This window comes from Dasypus novemcinctus, chromosome 3, assembly GCF_030445035.2.
Source record: "Dasypus novemcinctus isolate mDasNov1 chromosome 3, mDasNov1.1.hap2, whole genome shotgun sequence".
In the NCBI taxonomy this organism is placed as follows: domain Eukaryota; kingdom Metazoa; phylum Chordata; class Mammalia; order Cingulata; family Dasypodidae; genus Dasypus; species Dasypus novemcinctus.
The window spans coordinates 42,405,382-42,425,292 of record NC_080675.1 but is presented as its reverse complement, the minus strand read 5'-3'; the positions used below and the strand labels follow the sequence as shown (position 1 = coordinate 42,425,292).

The following is a 19,911-nucleotide window of genomic DNA, read 5'->3' as shown; positions in this document are numbered from 1 at the left end:
GATGACACTTGTTTGGTCTCACAGATAAGTCTCTCCCAAATAAGTACTAAACTATAACCTCCATGAGGGCAGGGATCATGCCTGACACGTTCACCTCATTATTCCAAGTGCCTATCAAGCATAGAGCATTCAAAAAGTATGGGATGAATGAATGAATGAAAAAACTAACACAAGACCTTATAGCTTATAAAACATTTTATATTCTTTTATTTAATCCTCACAAGTCAATAAGATAGGAAATACAATCTCTGTTTCATATTTAAGACAAAGAGATTTGCCTAAGATCATGCAATAAGAGAAGTTAGGACTCAGCATCTTCAAATCTCAGCTCTTTTCAATACACCACTTCTAGCTTAGTAGGATTCAACAAAGCTGGTAAGAAGTACTTTGAGGTCTACAGTACTAAAAATGATAGTCTTATATCAGGGTTCTTCCTTCACTCTTCTTTTTTAATATCAATTAAGTCCATTCTAGTGTGAGAGAACCAGAGGCCCGGATCACCATGCTCTGAGGAACCATATTTACATTTTTTCTGGGTTAAGTAAAATGTAACACATAGAAGGACTAAGGTGGTATAGGAAGCTCCAGCAATCTGTCCCTCCACCAAAACCACCACTGAACTAGGAGGAACTGTCACAACTGTTTTTGAAACTCTGGAGTCTTGTGGAACACTGTGCAGCATTCAGAGAAGAACTGGACAAAAATGCCAGTACACTGGTAAATTTCACCCTTGCTGCAGTGGCTACCAACCCTGATCCTCCAGCCGGTGTGGCAGGCAGTAGTGGTACTGCTGCTGGGCCCCTGGTGCAGCTTTCTGGTACCAGAATGGGCTGTAAGGACCTAGTCCCGTCCCCCCGCCCCCAAAATCTGGGGTGATCACTGCTTTTGATCAGCTACTTCAGATCACTGGGTGGGGGTGGGTACAGCTCTGAGGGTGGCCACTGTTCTGAACCCCACCTCACCCACCTCATGCAGAAGTGGCAGAGGATGTTTATATATATATATATATCTATATTTCATTTTCCATTCCCTATTTGGCAGCAAAAAGTCTGGAAAAGTCACAAATTGATGGCTCCAGCCCTCAAAAACAACAAAAAATTACAATCCCAGAGGAGTGGAAGAGCTCAATTTTCAGAGTAAAACAACATAATACTGAGAATGTCCAGTTCACAACAAAAAATTACAAAACACACTAAGAAACAGGAAAGTATGGCCCATCTATAGAAAAAAGAAAAGAATTTGCCAGAAACTATACCTGAGGAACTTGATACATTAGCACTACTATGCAAAGACTTTAAGTCAACTGTCTTAATTATGTTCAGTGAGCTAAAGAAATCCATATACAAAGAATAAAAGGGGAAGCGGATTTGGCTCAATGGATAGGGTGGTCCGCCTACCACATGGGAGGTCCAAGGTTCAAACCCAGAGCCTTCTGACCCGTGTGATGAGCTGGCCCACACGTAGTGCTGATGTGCGCAAGGAGTGCAGTGCCACGCAGGGGTGTCCCCCATAGGGGAGCCCCATGCACAAGGAGTGTGCCCCACAAGGAGAGCAGCCCAGTGCGAAAAAAGTGCAGCCTGTCCAGGAATGGTGCCTCACACACGGAGAGCTAACGCAGCAAGATGATGCAACAAAAAGAGATAGATTCTAGGTGCCGCTGACAATAATACAAGTGGGCACAGAAGAACACACAGTGAATGGACACAGAGAGCAGACAACTGGGGTGGGAGAAAAGGGGAGAGAAAAAAATAAATCTTAAGAAAAAAAAAAGAATAAAAGGAAATAAGGAAAATGTCTGAACAAAATAAAGTGATGGAAACTAAAAAAAAGGAATCAAATTCAGGTGTAGCAAAGTTCAGTAACTGAAATAAAACTTATTAGATGGATTCAATAGCAGATTTGAACAAACAGAAGGATCAGTAAACCTAAAGACAAAGAATTAAAATTATCCAATGTAAGTAACAGAAAGATAAAATAATAAAAAATTAAGAGGGCCTGAGGAACCATGGAATACCATCAAGTATACCAATGAATGTATCACTGTAGCCACAGAAGAACAAGAAAGAGAAAGTAGAAAAACTATCTGAAGAAGTAATAGCTGAAAACTTTCCAAATCTGAAAAACATGAATATACGTACCCAGGAAGTGTAACAAACTCCAAACAGGATAGACTCTAAGAGATTAAAATTAAGACACATTATAGCAAAACTGTCAAAATCACAAAGGTTTTTGAAAGTAGCAGAGTGAAGCACTTGTCACATACAAGGGATCAACTGTACATTTCTCATCAGAAACCATGGAGGCCACAAGACAGCGGGATGGCATATTTAAAGCGGGGGGGGGGGGGGGGGGGGGGGAACGGACCCTCTCAATCAAGAATTCTATATCTGACAAAATTATCTTGCAAAAATGGAGAAATTAAACATTTACAAATAAAGATTCTATTACCAGAAGACTTGTCCTGGAAGTAAAGTTAAAGGGAGTCCTTTAGGCTGAAATAAAAGGAAACTAGACAGTAACTCAAAGCCATATGAAGAATAACGAACATTAGTAAAGGTAACTACATAGGTAAATATAAAATCCTGCATGATTGTACTTAGTGACTGTTAATGACTTTTCAGGGAAATGTGTAAAATAAAATTCATGTTAATAGGCACACAATGTATAAATATATACTCTGACAATAACAATATAAAGTGTGAGGCTCAGAGATACATAGGAGTAAAGTTGCTAAACTACTCAAACTATGTTGCTAAACTACTGAAATTAGGTTGGTACTAGTCTAAGCTGCCATTAGTTGAAGATGTTAATTTGAACTACTAAGGTAATTACTAAGCTACTAAAAAATACAGAGAAAAGGTAAGAAGGCAATCAAAATGATATTATAAAAAAATATATAAAAGGAGGATAATGAAGTAACTGAGGAACAAAAATGATACAAGACATTCAGAATACAAGAATCTAAATGAGGAACTGAGGTGGTACAATTGACAGGGAATCTCTGTCCACATCAGAGGTCCCCAGGATCGAATCCCGGTGAATCTTAGAGGAGAAAAAATGAGAAGACAAAAAAAAAAAAGAAAAAAACAGATACAGAAGATGACACAGCAAATGGACACAGACAGGAAAAACAGCAGGGCAGTGGGGAGGGGGAAGGGAAGGGAGAAAATAATAAATAAATCTTTAAGGGAAACAGACTTTGGCCCAGTGGTTAGGGCGTCTGTCTACCATATGGGAGGTCCACGGTTCAAACCCCGGGCCTCCTTGACCCGTGTGGAGCTGGCCATGCACAGTGCTGATGCGCGCAAGGAGTGCCGTGCCACGCAAGGGTGTCCCCCGCGTGGGGGAGCCCCACGTGCAAGGAGTGCGCCCATGAGGAAAGCCGCCCAGCGTGAAAAGAAAGAGCAGCCTGCCCAGGAATGGCGCCGCCCACACTTCCTGTGCCGCTGACAACAACAGAAGTGGACAAAGAAACAAGACGCAGCAAATAGACACGGAGAACAGACAACCGGGGGAGGGGGGGAAATTAAATAAATAAATAAATCTTTAAAAAGAATCTAAATGGCAGAAGTAAATTCTTCCTTCTTGGTTATTACTTTAAATATCAATAGATTAAACTTCCCTTTTAAAAAGCAGACATTGGCAGATTGAATGAGAAAGCATGATCCATCTACACGCTGTCTACAAAAGAATCACTTTAGGACAAAGACACAAAAGTTGAAAGTAAAAATATGGAAAAAGATATTCCATGCAAACAGTAATCAAAAGAGAGCTCCAAATGGGAGGTCCCAGGTTCAGTTGTTGGTGCCTCCTAAAGAAGATGAGCAGACACAACAGGCAGACAACAAGCAGACAGACAAGGGAGCCATGGGGAGGGGGAAGGGAAGTTTAAAGAAAAGCTGGAACAGCTCTATTATTGTCAGACAAAACAGACTTTAAGTAAAAAAAGATTACAAGGGATGAAAGTAGGACGTATACTGATTCAAAACAAATCAAAACCTTAACAGCCCTCTTTAAGGACTGAATCTGTAATAAAAAAAAAATCTCTCAACAAAAAAAAGTACAGGACCCATAGTTTCACTGCTGAATTATACCAAACATTTAAAGATGATTTAACACGAATCCTTCTTAAACTCTTCCAAAAAAATAAAAGATGAAGGATTACTTCCTAACTCATTCTTTTTTACATATACTAGAATATTAGTTTTTTAGAAACAAATCTATTTTTTTTAACAAATCAATTTTATTGGTACATTTTAATAAAGCATACTATTTACCCAAAGTGAACAATCAATGGCATTCGGTACGATACATACTTGTGTATCCATCACTTCAATCACCATCAGAGCATTTTCATCATTTCAACAATAATAATAACTTTAAAAAGACAAGTAAACAAGAAAATTCTTCACTTCTCAATCTATTTCCCCTGCTGTACATAGCTGGCTATTCTTGCACAATTATTTATTTGTTCAGCAGTTTTACTGAGATATATTCATATACCATACGATCTATCCAAAGTATATCATCAATGGCTCTTCATATAATCACAATATTGTGCATTTATCACTATAAAAAATTTTTAGAACCATTTCATTACTCCAAAAAGAAAAACTCCACAACACATAGCATGCCTTCCCCAGCACTACATAACCACTAATCTAATTTCATCTTTAAAATTTATATTTTCATTTTCTATAAATGGAATCATACAATAATGTTACACTATATTTAGTTCAGAGTAGCACAATCATACAGTATTTGTCCATTTGTGTCTGGCTTGCTTCACTCAACATAATGTCCTCCAAGTTCATCCATGCTATCATATGTTTTGTGACTTCAATTCTTCTTACAGCTACATAATGTTCCATAGTGTGAATATGCCAGTTAGTTTATACGTTCATTGACTGATGGATACCCGGGCTGTTTCCAACTTTAGGCAATCATGAGTAACGCCCCTATGAATATCAGTGTACAGATGTCTATTCATGTTACTTCTCAGTTCTTCTGGGTATATACCCTGTAGTTGTATTGCAGGATCACATGGCAAATCTATATTCAATTTCTTTAGGAATTGTCAAACAGTCTTCCACAGTAGTTGTACCACTCTACATTCCCACCAACAGTGAATAAATGTTCCTATCTCTTCACATCCTCTCCAAAATTTATAATTCTGTCCTTTCTAATAGTGGCCATTCTGATAGGTGTAAAATGATATCTCATTGTAGTTTTGATTTGCATTTCCCTAATTATTAGTGATGTTGAACATTTTTTCTTTTTTTTTTTTGCCATTTGTATTTCTTCTTTGGGCAAATGTCTATTCCAATCTTTTACCCAATTTTTTTAAAAAAGATTTTTTATTTATTTCTCTCCCCCCCCCCCCAATTGTCTGCTCTCTGTGTCCATTCGCTGTGTTCTTCTCTGGCTGCTTCTATCCTTACCAGTGGCACCAGGAATCTGTCTTTCTTTTTGTTGCGTCATCTTGTTGCGTCGGTTCTCCATGCGTGCGGTGCCATTCCAGGGCAGGCTGAACTTTCTTTTGTGCTGGGTGGCTCTCCTTACAGTGCGCACTCCTTGCGCATGGGGCTCCCCTACACGGGGACACCCCTGTGTGGCAGGGCACTCCTTGTGCGCATCAGCATTGGACAGGTCAGGGAGGCAAGGGGTTTGAACTGCAGATCTCCCATGTGGTAGACGGACGCCCTATCCATTGGGCCAAGTCCACTTCCCTTTCAAGTTCTTCTTTGACTCACTGATTATATAGGAGTGTGTTGTTCAGCCTCCGCACATTTGCGAATATACCTCTCTTGTGTCTAGGTTACTGATTAGAGAAGGTGCTTTGTATAATATCAATCTTTTTATATTTATTGAGACCTGACTTGTGACCTAACCTGTGGTCTTTCTGAAGTAAGATCCTTGAGAACTTGAGAAGAATGTATAAGCTGCTGAATTTGGGTACAATGTTCGAAGTATATGTCTGTTAGTCTGTTAAGTCTAGCTCTTTTATCCTATGTTCAAACTCTCTCTTTCTTGTTGTCTTCTGTCTAGTTCTATCTAATGATGTGAGTGGTGTGTTGAAGTCTCCCATTATTATTTTATGGATGTTTATTTCACACTTCAGTTTTGCCAGAGTTTGCCCCATGTATTCTGGGGCACCCTTGTTAAGTGCATAAGTATTTATGACTGTTATTTCTTCTGGTGGATTTTCCCTTTTATTAATATATAATGGCCTTCTGCATCTCTCATAACTTTTTTTGCACTTAATGTCTGTTTTGTCTTATATTCATATACCTACACCTGCTCTTTTTTGAATACTGTTTGCATGGAGTATCTTCTTCCAATCCCTCACTTTCAGCCGGTTTGTATCCCTAAGTCTAAGTCTAAAAGAGTCTAAGTTTCTTTTAGGCAGCATATGGATGTCTCATGTTTTTATATCCATTCTGTCAGCCTGTATCTTTTGATTGGGGTGTTTAATCCCTTCACACTCAATGATATTACTGTTAATGCATTATTTACTTCCCCCTTTTTATTCTTAGGTTTCATGTCATACCTTATTTTGGTCCGTCTTTTTACTCTTTTGGTTATCTTTTCTTCTATCCTTGTCTTCTATACTCTTCTCCAAACCTCTCTCTCCTGTCTTTTTCTTTCAGTCTGTAAAGCTCCCTTAAAATTTCCTGCAATGGTGGTTTCTTTTTTAGGAACTTAGTTTCTTTCTGTGAATATTTTAAGCTTGGCTTCATATCTGAAGGACAATTTTGCTGGATAAAGAATTTTTGGCTGGCAGTTTTTCTCTTTCAGTATCCTCATTCTATCATACCGCTGTCTTTCCACCTCCATGGTTTCAGATGAGAAATCCACCCTAAATCTTATTGGGCATCCCTTGCATGTGATGGTTTGTTTCTCCTTTGCTGTTCTTAGAATTTTCTCTTTATTTTTGACATTTGACATTTTGAGTAGTAGTCTTGGAGTAGCTCTATTTACATTTATTCTCACTGAGGTACACTGTACTTCTTGGACATGTAAATTCATCTTTTTCATGAAAGTAGGGGAATTTTCATCTATTATTTCCTCAAATACTCTTTCTGCCCTTTTTCCCTTCTCATCTCCTTCCGGAACTCCCATGACACGAATATTGTTGTGCTTCATGTTATCATTTAACTCCCTGAGTCCCTGCTCAACTTTTCATTCTTTCCTCTCTCTGTTGTTCTCTCTCTTCAATTTCAGCTGTTCTGTCTTTGGTAATCACTTATTCTTTTTTCTATCATTTCAAGTCTGCTGTTGTATGCCTCTAATGCGTTTCTGATCTCACCTATCATGTCTTTTATTTTGATAAGCTGTTATTTTTCTATTCAGGTTTTCAAATTCTTCTTTGTGCTCACTCAGTCTCTTCTTTTTAATACAAAATATCTGTTTTATGGCATTAATCTCACCACATGTATGCAAATGGAATAACTCTAGCTATATTGTCTTTCTACTCATTAATTTGATTTTGGAAATTAGTATGAATTTGTTGATTAGTTGTCTCAAATCCTGTCTCACCTGGGGCTCTGACATATTCCTTTGCTTGAGACATTTCCTCCATTTTCTTAGTATGGCTTGTAGTTTTTTGCTGTTTAGGCACCTGATTATGATGGCAAATTTACTCTGATGCTCAGTTTCTTTCTTTCATAGGGATTTAGTGGCAGGAAGCTGTGTGTTACTGCTACTCTTTGATTCTTGGTTCAACCTAACATAGGTCTTTAGGATTGTCCCTGCTATTTGCTCAAGTCTGGCCCAGAGACTCAGTAATGGGTTGCAGATTCGCTTCCTAGGGCCTTGGTGAGGGAGGCTATATAAAGGCCAGAAAAATTCTCTTACTTATTTTTTAAAAAGATTTATTTATTTATTTATTTTTCTCCCTCCCCCCCCCACCCTGGTTGTCTGTTCTCTGTGTCTATTTGCTGCATCTTCTTGGTCCGCTTCTGTTGTCAGCGGCTCGGGAATGTGTGTTTCTTTTGGTTGTGTCATCGTGCTGTGTCAGTTCTCCGTGTTTACGGCGCCACTCCTGGGCAGGCTGCACTTTCTGTCATGCTGGGCGCTCTCCTTACGGGGTGTGCTCCTTGCGCATGGGGCTCCCCTACACGGGGGACACCCCTGCGTGGCAGGGCACTCCTTGCGCACATCAGCACTGCGCATGGGCCAGCTGCACATGGGTCAAGGAGACCCGGGGTTTGAACCGTGGACCTCCCATGTAGTAGACGGACGCCCTAACCACTGGGCCAAGTCTGCCGCCTTATTTATTTTTAATTTCCTCACAAACACTTCCTTGGTCCACCAGCAGAAGGTGCTCTCTGGAAGCCCTTTCAGTTCAAAGCCTGGGTGGAGTTTGCTGCAACAGGGTCAGCAGTGATGTGACAGAGGATTCTGCCTTGAGGCTATTCAGAGTCCCACAGTTCAAACTTTCTCAGAGACTGTTCTCCAACCTTTGCTAGCAGTCTCCTCCCTTTTTGCTGGGCGGGAAATAATTCCACTCTCCTCTGTGTCCTCAACAATCAGTCCCAGTCAGTAGAGAGGGCAACTGAGAGGATCAGATCTCCTTACTCAGTCCCCCTACTGGCTCCCAAGGCAAACAGTGGTATGGCCCTACTTGGCCTGGAAGTGCTCATGGGACATAGCAGACCAAATTTGTTAGCCAGAAGTTGAATCAGCCTTTGGGTGCATGCCTCTTTCTCTTGTTTCATAGGGAGGTGGATGCCTATGGTCCTGTCTGTAGCCACTGGCTACAAGGCTGGAGAATTCAAAATTGTCTGCTCATAGGGTTGAGGGAGGGCACCAGTGGTTGCAGCTGCAGCTGCAGCTTCTATTCACAGACTTTGTCAAGAATTTTTTTCCTGTGCCCCTCTCTTCTGGGTAATGTTCAGCCTTCCCCTGGTGTCCTGTACCAACCACAGAACATTTTTTTTCCAGGCCGTGTCTGCCTGTCGTCTAGCTATTTTTCTGGGAGAGAAGAAAGTCTTTCAAATCTGCCATCTCCCTGGAAGTCTGGCCAGTTGATTTCTGACAAGGGTCTCAAGTTCATTCAATGGAGAAGAATAGTCTCTTCAACAATTGGGCTAAGACCAATGAAAATCCACATGCAGGTGACGGACTGGGCCCAGTGGTTAGGGCATCCATCTACCACATGGGAGGTCCGTGGTTCAAACCCCTGGCCTCCTCCATCCATGCGGAGCTGGCCCATGTGCAGTGCTGATGTGCGCAAGGAGTGCGGTGCCACGCAGGGGTATCCCCCGTGTAGGGGAGCCCCACGTGCAAGGAGTGAGCCCCGTAAGAAGAGCCACCCAGCGGGAAAGAAAGTTCAGCTTGCCCAGGAATGGTGCCACACACACGGAGAGCTGACACAACAAGATGATGCAACAATAAGAAATACAGATTCCCGTGCCACTGACAACAACAGAAGTGGACAAAGAAGATGCAGCAAATAGACACAGAGAACAGACAACTGGAGTGGAGGAGGAGGGGAGAGAAATAAATAAATAAATAAACAAACAAACAAACAAATGAAAATCCACATGCAGAAGAATGTGGACCCTAACCTCTGACCATATACAAAAATTAACTCAAAATGGATCAATGCCCTAAATATAAGAGCTCATACTATGACACTCTTTAAAGAAAAGAGAATTGCACTAGGCAAAGGATTTTTCAATTTTATACCAAAACTGCATGCAACAAAAACAAAATTATATAAACTGGACTTCATCAAAACTAAAAAGATTTGTGCAAAGGATGTTATCAAGAATGAGAAAAGACAATCTTTAGAATGGAATAAAATATTTGGAAACCATATATCTGATAAAAACTTAATATCCAGAATATATAAAGATGTTTTACAATTCAATAGTAAAATAACAAACCCAATTAAAAAATGGGCAAAGACATTACTCCAAAGAATATATTCAAATGGCCAATAGGTATATAAAAACATGCTAAAACATCATTAACCACTACAGAATAAAAATTAAAACTACAGTGAGATACCACTTCACATCCACTAGATGGCAACCTAAAAAAAACTTTAAGAGAAGTTGGTGATGATGCAGAGAAACAAACCCTCATTCACTGTTAGTGGGAATGTAAAATGGAGAACAGTTTGGCAGTTCCTCAAAAAGTTAATCATAATTAACATATGACCTGGCAATTCCAGTCCTAGGTACATATGCAAAAGAATTAAAAGCAGGGACTTAGACAGATATTTCTACACCAAAGTTCATCACAGCATTATTCACAACAGCCAAAAGGTGGAAGCAACCCAAGTGCCCACCAAGAGATGAAAAGGATAAACAAAACATGGTAAATACATACAATGGGATATTATCCAGCCATAAAAAAAATGAAGTGCTGGACCATACAACGATATGGATGAACCTTGAAAACATCGTGTTGGGTGAAATAAGCCAGACACAAAAAGACAAATATAGTATGATTTCTCCTATATGAAATATTTAAAACAAGCAAATTCATAGGGCCAAAAAGCAGAACAGTGGTTACCAGGGATGAGCAGAGGGGGGAATGGGGAGTGATCCCTAAATGACTATGTTTTGGTTTGCAATGATGCAAGTAGTCTGGAAATAGTGGTGAAAGTTACGTAGTATTGTCAATGTACTTAATATCAAAGCATTATCCACCTAAAATGGTTAAAATGATTTTTCTGTTATACGTATTTTAGCACAATTTAAAATAAATAATTAATATATATATACCAAGAAGAAAAGTAACACCTAGACAAGTTCACAAGAGGCCCTAAATTATTTTTATCTGCCTGGGATAGCCAGAGTAGTATTGGTTAATTTTGCTAAGACCAGGGGAAAAAAGTATCTGAGCACCAAACAAATAGTATTGGCTAAAAGATTTTTAAATGCTACCAAGATGTTAACTGAAAAAGAGGACAGGCTATATACCAAGCACTGTCTTTATGCCCAGCTGTACACAGGTATTAAGAAAAGCTTCTAGGACTTCCATTATGGAGGAGATATTCTCCAGTCTGGTGGCTTGGTCCTTTTAAAAGATATTCAGAATACAGAAAAGAATGCAGATAAGCTTAACTTCTCAGAATTTAATTGGGATAGGGAAGAAGTTATTCAATAAGAAAGAAAGAAGTTTTCTGGCCTAAAAGGAATTTTTCTTCTCAGTCTACTCTGAGGTAGTAAAAACTAGGAGAAACTCTTTCTGTGGAAAACTACCAGAGTCTTGGATTTTAGCCTTTAATCTCCTGAATAGATACAATGAAGCAGAGTAAAATGAGATGGAAAAAGGATTCTTATTACCAAAGGGTTAGAACAAAACTTTATTTTAAAAAGCCATGGATTAAGAGAATAGCGATTGCTACCTGATCAACAGCCTGGACTAACTCTCAACAAATTTTGTTTGGGTCCGGGTTGGGATCCCATCCTGTCCATGCATGCCTTGCCCAAGGTACCAAGTCTCTCTACTGTACAGTTTTTTTTAGACAGAAGGCAATGTGACCTCTGTGAGCTACATCTTCTTTGAAACCACCTATGAGCTACATTTCCTTTGAAAGTAAGTTTAAGAATAACATAACTTAATGGCCAGCTCTCAAAAAACAATTAAAAGAAAAATTATAAAAAGATATGAGAATGCCCTTACCATGCATATCAGGAATATATATTATCACAAACTCATATATTTCAAGTCTTCAAACTTTACCCATTTGTGTTTGGCAAACCTCCTCAATATGCCATCCCCATCTGTAGCAATTTGATATGGTTTATGAATTCCAAAAACAGATACTGGATTATGTTTGTAAACTGGTCTGTACCAGGGTGTGATTAAATTACGATTAGGGCTTTGACTGGCCTTGGCGGGGACTCACAGATAAAACTACACAACAGAGCAGAGGAGTTTTTGGAGTTTTGATGCTGGAGTTTTGAGCTGGAGCCCGGGAAGTAAGCACACAGAGGAGAAACAGCTGAGCCCAAACAGAATCAAGCCCAGAGAGAGACAGAGCTGGTCACCTGATAGTCAACAACTGGCCTTGTGGAGAGAGGCAAAGCCTAGAGAGCCTCATAATCTACAGCTGACCTTGTGGAGAAAACAGAGGTGCTGAGCCTGGAGAGAAATGGAGACCTAGGAAGAGAGGAACCCAAGAAGCCTAAACCCTGGCAGCCATCGGGCCCAACACGTGGCAATAGACTTTGGTGACGGAAGTAACATGCTTTATGGCCTGGTAACTCTAAGTTTCTACCCTAAATAAATACCCTTTATAAAAGCCAACCGATTTCTGGTACTTTGTATCAGCACCCCTTTGGCTGACTAATATACCATCGAATGGCCTCATTTAGTAAGAAATAGTCAAAATCAAGATCAGTAGACAAGGGACAGTTAATCTGTGATTAGGTCATAGCATTCCTTCTGGCAAAGACCAACACCAGGTAGAAAAGGAAACGACTTTCTCCCTGTTCTCACCGTTTCATTTGCTTCCTGTTGCTTTTCATCAAAATCTCTGATCAACTTCTTCTTCTCTTCTGGAAAAGAGAGACAAATTTCAAATGCTCATTCCTGCTTCCGTACATTTTTAGAGGCCATTCCCTCTGCTTAGAATAAACTTCACATATTTCTTTCCTGGTGAGAGTAGTAGCACTTACTCCTAAAAGGCATCTGGCATTTAGAAATGTATGAGGGCTTGTTAACAATGACAGGAGGGGTGGTGAGGTGGTGGTACTATTGGCATTTAGTGCCCAGGGAACAAGGGTACCAGTGCTTGGGACGGACCTACATAACAATTATCTGGCCCCATGGGCTAACAGCGCTCCTACTAAGAAACACTGTTGATCTAAGTTAATCGCTTTCACCCTCTCCCACCCCGCTATAGGACCAGCACATTTTCATCAATAAAATAGTTTACCAAAACTGATTCTCTGAAATTTCCCCCACCTTTACCCCCACTGTGAATTACTTCTCTATATTAACCCTTATCCACTGTTCTGCAAACAAATTCAAAACCCACCACTTGCAAACTGGGGAGCTGCAGGGTAAGGTAAAGTGTTTCTCAGACACACACACACAGGAGGTGGTGTGGAAATGATGTAAATACCGCTGAGCTGCAGAGAGAGAAAGTTCTCCTTTTAATTCTCTTTCAACCCTTACCATTATGCCATTTTGGTGCCAGGATGTCTTTAATATGTGAAAATTACGAACCACTCCTGAAGTAAGAAAGAACAGGCTTCAGCTTCAAAGCTGTAACATTTAACTAAGACAGTATTATTTGCCTTTGTATTTTTTTCAATCATTTAGATAGATCATACAGGTTTTCCATTTGAAGTAGTGATATCAAGATTCCTTTAGGGAAGCGGACTTGGCCCAGTGGTTAGGGCGTCCGCCTACCACCACATGGAAGGTCCGCAGTTCAAACCCCGGGCGGGCCTCCTTGACCCGCGTGGAGCTGGCCCACATGCAGTGCTGATGCGCGCAAGGAGTGCCCTGCCACGCAGGGGTGTCCCCTGCGTAGGAGAGCCCAACATGCAAGGAGTGCGCCCCGTAGGGAGAGCTGCACAGCACGAAAAAAGTGCAGCCTGCCCAGGAATGGGGCCGCACACATGGAGAGCTGACACAGCAAGATGACGCAACGAAAAAAGAAACACAGATTCCCGTGCCACTGACAACAACAGAAGTGGACAAAGAAGAACATTCAGCAAATAGACACAGAGAACAGACAACTGGGGGGGAGGGGCAGGGGAGAGAAATAAAAAAAAAGATTCCTTTAAAAATAATTTTATGAATAAATGAACATTACATAAAATAAAGTGCTATAAGGACAACAATTAACTGATAGTAAAAATAGTACCTGTACATGGCAAAAATTAAGAAGGGGCTACTGGAATGCTGTCATTTGGAGAACATTTGTAGAGGGCAAAATGGCAGGAGGGTTGGGTTCTTGTCCTATCTTTGGGCCTGACTCAACATGCAACATTGTGTAATTCTTTTCATCTTTTTGGGACATGACCTCCTTCCCTGGCTGTAAATGAAGATGTAGGTCATCTTCATATCTAAAAAACAACAATTCAAAATTTAGCTCCATTTATGAAGAACTTTTTTTTAATGTATGGAATTCTATTCATAATCTACTTATTACCACAAGATTCCCACTGATAATTTTTTACATTTTAATTTTATACTTCCATGAGTTGTCCTCCCACCCCTGAGGGCTCTCTCATCTGTCTGCTTGTTGTCTCCTCGTTGTATCTGCTCATTGTGTCTGCTTACTGCCTCTGCTCATTGTGTCCACTCTTCTTTTAGGAGGCATCAGGAACCAGACCCAGGACCTTCCACGTGGGAAGTGGGTGCCCAATCGCTTGAGCCACAGCCATTCCCCGCTTGTCGCATCTGCTCGTGTTCTTTAGGAGGCACTAGGAAATGAACCAGGGGGCGCTCAACTGCTTAAATTACATCCATTCCCTGATAATCTTTATGAACTCTTTATTTTTTGGAATTATCTTCAAATTCTGGGGTTTTCAACATGACTCCTAAATACAGACCAGCACTTCAACTTAAGCCCCAACTGAAGAGAGAAATCTTTTCCAATGGCCAAAGAAAACAGTTAAAATGGACCAAAGGATAAACAAGGCATGACTACTCAACATGCTATCCTAAGAGATCTTCTTGGATGATTTTTTTCTACCTGGATTTATCTTAATCCCTGACTTTAGAACTCAACCCTATATAAGACACAATGCTGGTCTTGCTTTCTGTGGGTTTTTATTTTGTTCAGCAACAGCATCTAGCATGCCAGTTATTTTACTTTGCTACTTTTTAAATGATTATAGGTCATTTTAGACATATACACTCTGTATTCTCAACTTGAGATCAAGGTCCCCAAGAACAGAGACATTTACTATTTCTTTATGTCCCATAGCTTCTAGTAAGGTGTTCCTTACATACTGGTACTGCTTGAAAAGGCAAATGGCAACACACCCTTTACTATGTCTAATTCACTGTCACGACACCCCTTACTATACACAAGGCACTCCAAGTGAACCATTTTTCACTCCACACTGCCTACAAAATCCATGGCTCAATTTGTTGTTTATAAAAACAAAAACAAAAACTAAGGGAAAGTTCAGTCATGGCAGGCAGTATGCAAATGGTATGCATCTTGACCATCTGTGATGTAACTGTGAAATGAGCACCAAAGCAGCTGTTACTATTCCTGAGGTGGCTGCATTCTTAGCCACCCACAGTGAAATAATATCTGCAATCAAGAATGGCTATTTACATGAAAGTGTATCATATTATTTTGGAATAAGCTATCCCCAAAGTGTCAGGTGTCATCACTTCCCTGAATCAGCAGACCTCCAAATTCAAGCTCACTTCTGATCCAAGTGAAAAAGTATAAAGCACTATTGTATACATACGTGCATTCTCTTCCTAGCTCAGATTTTCCTACAACTGCTTTAGTTGTAGTTTCCTCCTTTACTTTTTTTTTCAGATTTTTAATTTTTCTTTATTTATACCCCACCCCACCCCCCACTGTTTGTGCTTGCTGTCTGGTCTCTGTGTCCATTTGTTGTGTGCTCTCTCTGTCTGCTTATCTTCTCTTTAAGGAGGTACCAGGAACTGAACACTTGGGACCTCCCATGTGGGAGAGAGGCACTCAATTGCTTGAGCCACCTCTGCTCCCTGCTTTGTTGTAGCGCTCATTGAGTTTCCTCTTTGTGTCTCCTTGTTCCCTCATCTCTCCACACCAGCCTGTCACACCAGCTCACTGTCTTGCTTCTCTTCTCTAGAAGGCACCAGGAACCGAACCTAGGACCTCCCATGTGGTAGGCAGGAGCTCAATTGCTTGAGTCACATCCGCTTCCCCTCCTTCACTCTTCCTTTGCTGAATGATTTGAGAATCATCATCCTTAAGAGGCATTACGATTCAAAGTGGCTACATAAATAAGAATGGAGGGAAAGAGATGGCCTACAGAACCTTGATCAAACTTTCACTGACTTTCCTGCCTCTCTGTGATTCTTAATCTTTATGGAGTTAGAATACTCTACCTTATTTCATAAAACACATGCTTCCTCCTATAAGTGCTCTACAGCATATATATAAATAAAATTTTATTCATGTATATCATTCACACATGGACACATGAACAGTATGTGCACAGTAAAATTTATGAGTTTACAAAACAAACATATCACCATACAAGAGTCCCATACATCTCTCCACCACCACCACCACCACCCTGCATTGTTGTGAAACATTTGTTAGAAACTATGAAAGAGCATCATCAAAATATTACTACAAACTATAGCCCATATCTTACATTTGGTTGCATTTTCCCCCCAACCCATCCTATTATTAACGCCCTATATTAGTATTATATATCTGTTATCATTCATGAGAAAACGTTCTCATATATGTCCTGTTAACCACAGTTCATCATCCACCACTGGATACCTTGTGTTACAGTCCCATGCTTTGTACAACCCATTCAAAGTGTACATTCAGTGGCTCTCATCACAGTACAGCACATACATTTTTAAAAGAAATATGCTACCTGTGACAACAATTTGAAGAACTTCACCACGTTATGAGATGTTTTATGGAATCTTAAGATTAAAAAACCTCGAAATTATTCTTTCTGGGAAGCGGACTTGGCCCAGTGGTTAGGGGGTCCGTCTACCACATGGGAGGTCTGCGGTTCAAACCCCGGGCCTCCTTGACCCTTATGAAGCTGGCCCATGTGCAGTGCTGATGCACGCAGGGAGTGCTGTGCCACAAGAGGTGTCCCTGTGCACGCGCAAGGAGTGCGCCCCGTAAGGAGAGCCGCGCAGCATGAAAGTGCAGCCTGCCCAGGAATGGCGCCGCACACATGGAGAGTTGACGCAAGATGACACAACAAAAAGAAACACAGATTCCCGTGCCACTGACAACAACAGAAGTGGACAAAGAAGCACATGCAGCAAATAGACACAGAGAAACAGACAACTGGGGCGGCGGGGAGGGGAGGGAAGAGAAATAAATTACTTAATTAAAAAAAAAAAAAGAAATTATTCTTTCTAATGATGATGCCAGGGGGCAGGTATTTAAAGGTTCAAGAATGTATCTTCAAAAAATACAATTAAAAAATATATAAATAAAAAATAAAATAAAGATTCAAGAGAGGATGAAATATCTACCCAACTGAGAGGGATCAGTTGCTGTTTCTTTATGCTTTAGTCTCAGAACCAAGAAACACAAATGAGTGTTAGAGCTGGGATGGACCTCAGAGCTCATCTAGTCCAACCTTCTTATTTTACACCTGAGGAAACTAGCCTGGAGAAATGTAGTACCTTCCCCAGGGTCAAAGGAGCAGCAAGTGCATGGCAGCACTAGTTTTAGAATTCAAGTCTCCTGACTCCCAATCCAATGCCTCTGTAATAATGTATACTGCAAACAACTGAAGGGTCATTTTTGTGCTCTCAGGGTATATAACCTTTAGCAATTTATAAAATCTGTTTTTAAATAAAGGAAAAAATGTTTTTAGGAAGTTAGTATTAATGTTATAACGAAATACAAAACAGCAGGACTACATACGGAATAGAATGGCTATCAGAAACAAGAATGACAGAAGCGGACTTGGCCCAATGATTAGGGTGTCCCTCTGCCACATGGGAGGTCCGTGGTTCAAACCCCAGGCCTCCTTGACCCGTGTGGAGCTGGCCCATGCACGGTGCTGATGCGCGCAAGGAGTGCCCTTCCAAGCAGGGCCCCGCGTAGGTGGGCCCCACTCCTAAGGAGTGCGCCGGTACGGAGAGCTGCCCAGTGCGAAAGAAAGTGAAGCCTGCCCAGAAATGGCGCTGCACATGGAGAGCTGACACAACAAGATGACACAACAAAAAGAAACACAGATTCCTGTGCCACTGACAACAACAATAGAAGTGGACAAAGAGGAATACGCCGCAAATGGACACAAAGAACAGAGAGCTGGGGCGGGGAAGGGGAGAGAAATAAATAAATCTTTTTAAAAAAGAAACAAGAATGAGCCACTTCAAACAACTCTTATCACCCAACCCACACCCCTTTCCAAACCAATCTCAGTTTGAAAGACTCATTCAGATAGATTGATTCTGTCTGGTTTGGTAAACTAGGTGGATGGTGGCACCAAATACTAGATATGGAATAAAACAGAAGCAGCAGCTCTGAAAGATAAGAGCTAGAGGGAGCCTCCCTCCTTTAATGTTCAAGCAAGGTGGGCAGTCTCTCTTCCTTACGGGTGGCTTGAATTACCAGCCCAAGAATGTGGAAATAATGTTGGTTTCACCAGGATAGTTAAAATATGTGGTTACTTTGCTTTTGGTGCCCCACTGTGGCATTTCTTGACCTATGCTCTATTAGCGGACAGCAGCAGTTCACTTGGTTTTGTACTGTATAGGAGTTCCCAGCACTGGATCCCCCTAAGCTAATGTTCTCGTCAATAAATAGAAAAAATATTATTGATGCTATCAGATTGTTTAAAGGGCTGAAAAAGAGGCTACATATAATGAAGCACTTTCCAGTGCAGGCATAGATAATGTTCAATAAATAGTAATTATTATTGTTTCTGAAACTAAATCCCTGGGAAGACCTAAGGGGAGGGGGGGAGGAGAAGGGACCCCTTTGCCAGAAAGCTAAAATGAATACTCTTGTAATTTATTTATTGCATATATTCATAAGTGAAAGACATGCTAGATTTCGGTTAGAGGTCAGAGAAAAACAAAGATGAAAAAATCGACTCCAGCTCACGGACCCCTGGTTAAGAACCCCCGGTTGAAGATGTTTTTAAATGTACAAAATAAATAAATAGACCTACAAAAGAAACCAAACCTACCGAAACGAAGCACCGCAGATTTAAGAACCATGGTGTTATTTCTGCTAGAGTGAAAAGTGAGACAAGAAAATTTTGAGACGGCCACGAGAAAAACAAGAGAGAAGATCCCCAGGAGACTATACACCCCGACGTCCATCCCTGCGTCCGAGTCCCCAGTCCTCACGAAATGGCAGCGGGGAGATCCGGGACGCGCGATCTAGCCAGCCCCGGGGGCGCGTCTGAGGATAAGGAGCGGAAAGGGAAGAACCTGGGTGTGGGGGTAAGGATGGGGCTCTTCTTCCCGAGCGCGCGGAGCCCAGTTCTCCACCTCCCCGCCCGTCCGCGGCTCACCTGTCCCCGCCGTCCCCAGCAGCCGCTCCGGCACCCCGCGTAGATCCTCAAGGAGACCTCGGAAGATTTCGTGCAGTTTCTCGAAACGTTCCGAGGACATGGCGGAGGTGGCCATGGCGCAGGCCGCACTCGAGCAGTGGTCGCCGAGATTCTGGGCTGGGGGCCGCTCCCAGCTCGGCGGTCAGCCGCCCAGCCCCGCAGACATCACGGCGACTGCCGCCACCGCTGCCCAAAATGAGGCGCTTCCGGGGCCGGAGGCGGGGTCCTCCGGAGCCGGACGCCCATGCCTCCCAACGCCCCCGACTCTCTAGTCGCCCCGGAAGCGCTGAGCGCAAACGCCTGACAAAAAGCCCTACAGTCTGCGCGGCCGTGGGGGATAACGGAGGGGCGGCCCCCCGCGGGGACGAGCCACTGTCTCCCGAGCCTCAGAAATACACGGTCCGGAGTTGCGGGAAGCGCCAGAGCGGAAGAATCGGACAGATCCCGCGGCACTGGCAGCGCGGTCGCCTCCCTCCGAGGCCCCGCGGGCTGGCGAAGGGCACGCGCTGCAGTGCAGGCCGGGAGTTGTAGTTCGCGGCGGATGACGCGACTCCTGCCGTTCCAGGAGTGGGTGGTTCCGCCCGCCCCGCGGCCGCCTGGGACCGGCAATGGTTTGGTATCTGCCGTCAAGGCCACCTTGATTCCCTCAGTTCCTGTCCTAACTAGGACGCTTTCAGCCTTCGAAAGATAGTCGGGTATGGCTCCT

The 19,911-nt window shown here is 42.0% G+C and overlaps 1 protein-coding gene across 1 annotated transcript in view; it reads right to left on the bottom strand.

The window, feature by feature from the left end:
• Positions 1-19,911, bottom strand: part of VTI1B (vesicle transport through interaction with t-SNAREs 1B) — a 27,188-nt gene extending 7,277 nt beyond the window's left edge. The window contains exons 1-2 of the mRNA XM_004477305.5: positions 19,167-19,911; positions 12,463-12,521 (exon numbers count right to left, since the gene is read on the bottom strand). Of these exons, the coding sequence (XP_004477362.1) occupies positions 12,463-12,521; positions 19,167-19,281 (174 nt within the window). The 5' untranslated portion in view covers positions 19,282-19,911. The remainder of the gene's footprint in view (positions 1-12,462; positions 12,522-19,166) is intronic.